The sequence below is a fragment of the Grampus griseus genome (assembly GCF_964374135.1).
Source record: "Grampus griseus genome assembly, chromosome: 2".
NCBI lineage: Eukaryota > Metazoa > Chordata > Mammalia > Artiodactyla > Delphinidae > Grampus > Grampus griseus.
In genome coordinates, this window is record NC_139018.1 from 3,258,302 (window position 1) to 3,265,800 (window position 7,499).

General features: G+C 49.9%; 1 protein-coding gene across 1 annotated transcript; it reads left to right on the forward strand.

Annotated features, from left to right (window-relative positions):
* Positions 1 to 1,621: 1,621 nt before the first annotated feature.
* HSP90AA1 (heat shock protein 90 alpha family class A member 1) lies at positions 1,622 to 7,263 on the forward strand. Its single transcript, XM_082647424.1, has 11 exons — positions 1,622 to 1,781; positions 2,302 to 2,463; positions 2,556 to 2,922; positions 3,255 to 3,388; positions 3,691 to 4,011; positions 4,230 to 4,395; positions 4,566 to 4,756; positions 4,865 to 5,012; positions 5,237 to 5,505; positions 5,821 to 6,154; positions 6,466 to 7,263. Exons 2-11 carry the CDS (start codon positions 2,302 to 2,304, stop codon positions 6,573 to 6,575), a joined length of 2,202 nt encoding a protein of 733 aa, XP_082503550.1. The 5' UTR covers positions 1,622 to 1,781; the 3' UTR covers positions 6,576 to 7,263.
* The last annotated feature ends 236 nt before the right edge of the window (positions 7,264 to 7,499 follow it).

Here is a 7,499-nt window from a genome sequence, read left to right on the forward strand (position 1 = left end):
GTCTCCAGCCCCAGCGGAGAACACTGTTGCTGGAAAAGCTGGGTTTCTCTGGAGACTAGGAAGTGGAGGGAGTCGTCAGTCAAGTTTGTTTACAACCTAAGGAGCTTCCAGATTGTTCCGGGGGGAGGGGGGGCAATGGTGGGAGGAGTTAGAGACAAAGGAGCCGGGAGGAGGGGGAGGGTTTACCGGGAGAGGCCTGGGCGGGGCAGGGGTGCACTGCCGGGCGTTGGTTTCCTCAACGGTGAACAGCCCCCGCCCCCGCTTACTGACCTGGGTGAAGCCCAGAGACGCCACCCCGCCTCCAAAATTCTTCCGTGATCTGGCACTATTCTAAACACGTTTGGAATTCCCATTAAGAAATTGGCTCTTAAAGCAAGTTAATCACCCCAACCATGAATTACATACTTCGTATGGAAACCTCAAACTACACAAAAGAATAAGTAAAAGAGATGAGCTTTACAAAATCATGATGCGCGTAGCTGGGTCAGTTTGCATGGTCACCACGTCCCAGAATTCCAGACTAGGGCCCGCAACGCGTTGAAGGATACGATTTTACAACAAACCCAAAGTAGGTACAAGTCCCCAAGGGACTGAGCAAGAGCTGGGAGAATTCCGTATTTTGTGTCCGTTTCAACATTTCTTCCTGGTCGCAGCGGGGCCTAAGGACAGGACCAGTCCCCAAATACGAGCGGTGGCCTGCCTTGAGGTGGGGTCTATAGCGATGTGTGGGGAAGCCCTCGTTCCCCATCCCGCCTCAGCTTCAGAAACAGCTGCACGGGAGCCCCACGAGGCCCAGGGGTCCCCTTTGCTCCCCATGCACATACGCGGGTCACCCCTCGCTCACACACCTCTGCACCCCACACCCAGGCCGGAGCCCCGGGCCTCTGCATAACGAGGCTCTGGCAGGCACCTGTTGCCAGAATTCCTGTACCCTGAACCCATAATCGCTGACCCCGGCAAAAAAGTGCGCCCCGTACCTCCGAAACAGCCCTGGATGCCCAATCGCTGCCCCGGGCCCCCAAACCCCTAACCGTGGCTCTGAGCCTCTGATCAGTGCGCCGGGCGTATACATGTGACACAGGACCGGACCCCTCACCCCTGCTTCGATTTCCTACATGCGGCCTCAAGGCCCCCAACCTGGCCCCGGGCCCCCAGTCTCGGGCCCTGACGGTGGAGGACCCGAAGCTTCCACAACCTGGGGACACGTTTTAACCACCGAGAGTTTACTTTTCTGCACTTCACAGAGCCGCGAGCACGGGCACTCAGTCCCCGGGCACTCAGTCCCCGGGCACTCAGCCCCCGGTCGCACTCCCCGCGGCCTGGACAGGGTTGGCGGTTCACCAGGGCGGCCGTTGGGCCGACGCGCGCGGAGCAGGGGTCGTGGGGGCGGGGCCGACGGCGTGCAGAACGCAGTGGGCGCGGGGGCAGGGCTAGGGGTGATGGCCCCGGAAGGCGCGAGACCTTCCCGGGAGCTCCGGGCCGCGCAGGCGTCCTGCGGTCCGCGCGGGCGCGCGCGGCGCGGCCGTGGGGGGCGGGGCGCGAGGGCGTGGGGCCGCGCGGGCCCAGGGTAGGGGCGGGCGGCGTCCAGGGCGCAGGCGCAGGCGCGCGGCCGCGGCGGCGGTTGGGGAGGGTTCTTCCGGAAGGTTCGGGAGGCTTCTGGAAAAGGCGCCGCGCGCTGGGCGGGCTCGCCTCTATATAAGGGAGGCGCGGGGACGGCGCGCCAGTTGCTTGTACGTCCTGGTGTTGCGTCGCTGCGGAGCCTTTGCGGTCCTTCAGCCGAGGTGAGGGGGCGGCGGGCGGGGGCTCTTCGCGCGGGGGGGGCTCCGGAGGGGGTGGACTCCACGGTGGGGGGGCTCCACGGGGATCCGGGGCCGGGCGGGAGACGGCGGCGGGTGCAACCCCCTCCGCCGGGGGCCCTCGGCAGGCGGTGCCGGGGCGGCCGTGGCGTCTCGCAGGCCTCGGGCCTGCTGCGGCCTTTCCTCCCGTCCCCGCTGCGGGAGCGGGCGGGCCTTGGGGCTCTGGGGGAGCGGGGGCGGGGGCCGGGGCCGCGGGGGCCTGGGTTCTGCGCCTTGGGAGGAGTCCCCGGGCCCGGTTCCCAGCCGGCGGAGGGGGGGGGTGTCATGGCGGAGTCGCGCGGGAGCGGCGCCCGTGCGGCCGGCGTGGGCTGCGGCGGCTCTGGGGCCCCGGAATGAGGTCATCCCTTTGTCAGCCGGTGCCTCGTGCGCGCACCGGCTTCCGAAGCGGGCGCGGGACGTGGCGGGACCCCGTCCGGCGGCCTCACTGGCTCTGTGTCCTCTCCAGATGCCCGAGGAAACCCAGACCCAAGACCAGCCGATGGAGGAGGAGGAGGTGGAGACGTTCGCCTTCCAGGCGGAAATTGCCCAGTTGATGTCGCTGATCATCAACACATTCTACTCGAATAAAGAGATCTTTTTGAGGGAGCTTATTTCAAATTCGTCCGACGTAAGTCTTTCAATGTAGAATTTGGATTTAGCTTCGGTATAAAATTCACCGTTTAGAGGCCTTGTGCGTAATATTCTGTGTTTTTTAAATAGGCTCTGGACAAGATCAGGTATGAGAGCTTGACAGATCCCAGTAAACTAGATTCTGGGAAAGAGCTGCATATTAACCTCATTCCGAACAAGCAAGATCGGACGCTCACTATTGTGGACACCGGGATTGGAATGACCAAGGCCGATTTGATCAACAATCTTGGTACCATTGCCAAGTCTGGGACCAAGGCGTTCATGGAGGCTTTGCAGGCTGGTGCAGATATTTCTATGATTGGCCAGTTTGGTGTCGGGTTTTATTCGGCCTATTTGGTGGCCGAGAAAGTGACCGTTATCACCAAACATAACGATGATGAGCAGTATGCCTGGGAGTCTTCCGCAGGAGGATCCTTCACAGTGAGGACTGATACAGGTGGGCATCCGGTAGACATCTTACTGGGTCAGTCGTTTGTGGGGGGTGGGGTGCTATAGGCAGTGGACCCCTGAAGGTGCTGTGAAGTTTGTGTTTAAAAAAAAACAAAAAAAACAAATTCGTGTTTTCCTTAAGTGGGATAGCCTGTTCTTGCGGTTGTTTATCTTGGCCGTTAACTGCTCTGGGAGTCTTTCCGTTAGCAGTAAGGGTAAACCCCCGCTTCATAGATGTTGAAATGAGTGCTAGGAGAGCTAGATTGATGCTATATGTTCGTTAACCTTGCTTAGGCCATTGAGATTGAAATTGAGCTCGTTTCTCCATTTCCTTTACAGGAGAACCTATGGGTCGTGGAACAAAAGTTATTCTGCATCTTAAAGAAGACCAAACTGAGTACTTAGAGGAACGGAGAATAAAAGAGATTGTGAAGAAGCACTCTCAGTTTATTGGCTATCCCATCACTCTCTTTGTGAGTTTCTGTATATTTTCACATAGGAAACCAAAGCGACTGAGTTGAAATCTTTAGCCTTTAGAGTCCTTGGTAAAAGAAGAGTTCTGAATTTGCAGTATTTATTGGGCGGGTGGGTGGAGCTCTGTCTTACTCTGTCCAGGCACCCAGGCCTATTGAGATACATCAGAAACTGATGAGTAGCTTTCTGGCTACTTACTGCTTTCAGTTGGTTTTGGGTGTAAGTGCCTCAGTGCTGTTTAGCTTATTTTTTTTAGTTCTGGGATGGAGAGATGATGTGATTTACTTAACGTCTTTTGAAGGTGGAGAAGGAACGTGATAAAGAAGTCAGTGATGATGAGGCAGAAGAAAAGGAAGACAAAGAAGAAGAAAAGGAAAAAGAAGAAAAGGAGTCTGAGGACAAACCTGAGATAGAAGATGTTGGCTCTGATGAAGAGGAAGAAGAAAAGAAGGATGGTGACAAGAAGAAGAAAAAGAAGATCAAGGAGAAATACATTGATCAAGAAGAACTGAACAAAACAAAGCCGATTTGGACCAGAAATCCTGATGACATTAGTAATGAGGAGTATGGAGAGTTCTACAAGAGCTTGACCAACGACTGGGAAGATCACTTGGCAGTGAAGGTGAGTGCTGAGAGCTTCAAAGCTAGTGTCTGCAGGTGGTCTGCCTCAAACTGTTAAATTTGAGGGTGGTTTCTGGCAGCTTTCTCTTGCCCACTGCCCCATCCTTCTCCCGAAGTCTTGAAGTTATGTAACTGCAAGTGTTTGGCTCTGGGGTTTAAGTGGTACCTGTTGGTGAAAGCTGATGGCATTGTCTTGATCTTGGCTGTGTTTTATTACAGCATTTTTCAGTTGAAGGACAGTTGGAATTCAGAGCTCTTCTTTTTGTCCCAAGACGTGCTCCCTTTGACCTGTTCGAAAACAGAAAGAAAAAGAACAACATTAAGTTGTATGTTCGCAGAGTTTTCATCATGGACAACTGCGAGGAGCTGATCCCTGAGTATCTGAGTAAGTGCGGTTGGGCATAAAGAGCGGTCGCCGTCACAGGTCAGAGTTCAGCCTATCAACTCCCGATTTTTAAAGGGGAAAAAATCGTTCGTCTGTGGTTTTTCGGGTTTACGTTTTTTGTCGATTTTGTCCTTGGAGTGACCTTGAGCGCATTTGGTCTGTTTTTTCAGACTTCATCAGAGGCGTGGTGGACTCGGAGGATCTCCCTTTAAACATTTCCCGTGAGATGTTGCAACAAAGCAAAATTTTGAAAGTTATTAGGAAGAATTTGGTCAAAAAATGCTTAGAACTCTTCACTGAACTGGCAGAAGATAAAGAGAACTACAAGAAGTTTTATGAGCAGTTCTCTAAAAACATTAAGGTTAGTTGTGAACACACTTGACCATTAGGACTGGTAGTCAAACTGGCTTCTCGTTTTAAATGATTTTTTAATGCAGAGAAAGTCTTCCTAAGTTCACCTGTTTTTCAGCTTGGAATACATGAAGATTCTCAAAATCGAAAGAAACTTTCAGAGCTGTTGAGGTACTACACTTCTGCTTCTGGTGATGAGATGGTTTCCCTCAAGGACTACTGCACAAGGATGAAGGAAAACCAGAAACACATCTATTACATCACAGGTAATGGGCAGTAAATGTTAGTCGTATCTTTGTGCTTGTGATCCCATAGGAACAGTTGGGTGTGTTTTCTACCCATGTGGTGTTACATATAAATTAGTAGGGGTTACTATAGGCAACATAGTGCGAGCTAGCTCTTGTTTGTGGTTAGATCAAACTACATAGGAAAAAAGAAAAGGAAATGAAACTGCTTCCTGTTAAGGATCTAAAACTTTTTCATATATCAGGTGAGACTAAGGACCAGGTAGCTAACTCTGCCTTTGTGGAGCGTCTTCGGAAGCATGGCTTGGAAGTGATCTACATGATCGAGCCTATTGATGAGTATTGTGTGCAACAGCTGAAGGAGTTTGAGGGGAAGACCTTAGTGTCAGTCACCAAAGAGGGCCTGGAACTTCCAGAGGATGAAGAAGAGAAAAAGAAACAGGAAGAAAAAAAGACAAAGTTTGAAAACCTCTGCAAAATCATGAAGGACATCTTGGAGAAGAAAGTTGAAAAGGTGTGTGAATACAGTCTTCTCACCTACATTTAAAAGGAGTGTCAGGTGTTTTTCAAACTGAAGTTTTCTTAACCTACTAATAGAAAACTTTAGCATTTCCATTTAGTGATGGATATAGATCTCAAGATTCTTAAAGACTGGAAGTGTAAGAGAACTCACAGGAAGAAAGCGTCAGGTATCTGAGTTTGCAGATGGTATTTCTGATTCGTCAATACTGAAGTTCCTTAAATGTTCATAATAAAGCTGGTAACAGGTACTTACAAGTTAGAACATGAAATCTTCTGAGGCCTCGTTATCACTGTGTTTTGATTGTAGGTGGTCGTGTCTAACCGATTGGTGACATCCCCGTGCTGCATTGTCACAAGCACATATGGCTGGACAGCAAACATGGAAAGGATCATGAAGGCTCAGGCGCTGAGAGACAACTCCACAATGGGTTACATGGCAGCGAAGAAGCACCTGGAGATAAACCCTGACCATTCCATCATTGAGACCTTGAGGCAAAAGGCAGAGGCTGACAAGAATGACAAGTCTGTGAAGGATCTGGTCATCCTGCTGTACGAAACGGCGCTCCTGTCTTCTGGCTTCAGTCTGGAGGATCCCCAGACACATGCTAACAGGATCTATAGGATGATCAAACTTGGTCTTGGTAAGCCTTGTGCAAATACCACGTGTCAATACTATTGGAAAAGCTTAAACACATGACTGTTGAAAGGGTAACATAACTTTCAGCAATTTGAACAAAGTTGGGCTGTCCCATTCAGTTTGGGAAACCCTAAGTCACATGAGTTAAACGGGTGTAAAATAGGCCTTTTGATTGTACAGGATAAAGAATGAAACAGGGTCATACACCCTGTAAAGTAGTAATTGCTCAGCCTTGGAAAGTGGGTATGAACTGGCAGTGTTGGGATAGTTAGGTGGCTTTAGGAAATCTAATCCATGGTGTTTATTTCCAAAAAGGTATTGATGAAGATGACCCCACTGCTGACGACAGCAGTGCTGCTGTAACTGAGGAGATGCCGCCCCTCGAAGGAGACGATGACACGTCCCGCATGGAAGAAGTAGACTGAGCTCTGCCTGAGGATTACGTGGCCGCGTGTTCAACACTCTTGTCTTCATTTCTTCTGATAATATGTTTTCAAGTATTTCTTTATTTTTGTTAACATTTAAAAACCTGTATGGCATGACAACTACTTAAGGGGAAGATAAGATTTCTTTCTACTAAGTGTGATACTGTGATACTTTAGGCACTAAAAGCAGAGCTAGTTTTTTTCTAGTTTCATGTTGGCTTATTTTAACAGACGGAAGTAGCGTTTGTTGTAAGGTGTATGTAACCTACGTTAACTTCATGGTCTGAAGTGTTTAGCTATCAGGCGGATTCTTTAGTAGACCAGATCTTCTGTCGCTGAAGTGTTCTGAAGTATATACCTTGATGTTTAAAAGAAAATACTTCTTAAAGCAACTTTCATCTTCTGGGATTTACTTTTTAAACCTTCCATCGCCTGTATTGACTGCATGTGCCAGACCCCTAGGAATTAGTATGTTCAACTGAACCAACTTGATGGGAGTCACTGTCCATACATAGGGCTTGTTTTCCACAGAAAAGTAGTGTTGAGAGTAGCAGAATTATAAGCCTATCTAGGCATGTTGTAAAGCTGTTTGAAAAGTGACTCGGAGCAAGTTTTGTGAATGGAGACGTAGCGCTCAAGTCACATTCTGCTTTAAAAGTTGTAACAAATACAGATAAATTAAAAAGAACTTACGTGAAAATGTCTTATTTTGGAGGGGGGGAGAGTATAGATGACGGGATGGTCCCAGAATGTAAAATGTTAGGTGTGTACATCTTGCCTACGAGGAGCCAAGGAAGTAGATGATTGGTGTTGACTGCCGGAGTCTTACTACTGCGATCTTCCCAGGGTGCACTCTCAGGGGGCAGGTGGGGGATGAGCATACGTTCTCGTGATGTGTTTTTTGGGGATTTTTGTTTCTGTGTT

Bases quoted from the DNA above. Each gene is read 5' to 3' on its own strand.
- HSP90AA1 (XM_082647424.1), top strand. From the start codon at position 2,302: ATGCCCGAGGAAACCCAGACCCAAGACCAGCCGATGGAGGAGGAGGAG. The intron at 5,013-5,236 runs GTAATGGGCAGT...TTCATATATCAG, and splicing joins ACACATCTATTACATCACAG to GTGAGACTAAGGACCAGGTA. The intron at 5,506-5,820 runs GTGTGTGAATAC...TTTTGATTGTAG, and splicing joins TGGAGAAGAAAGTTGAAAAG to GTGGTCGTGTCTAACCGATT.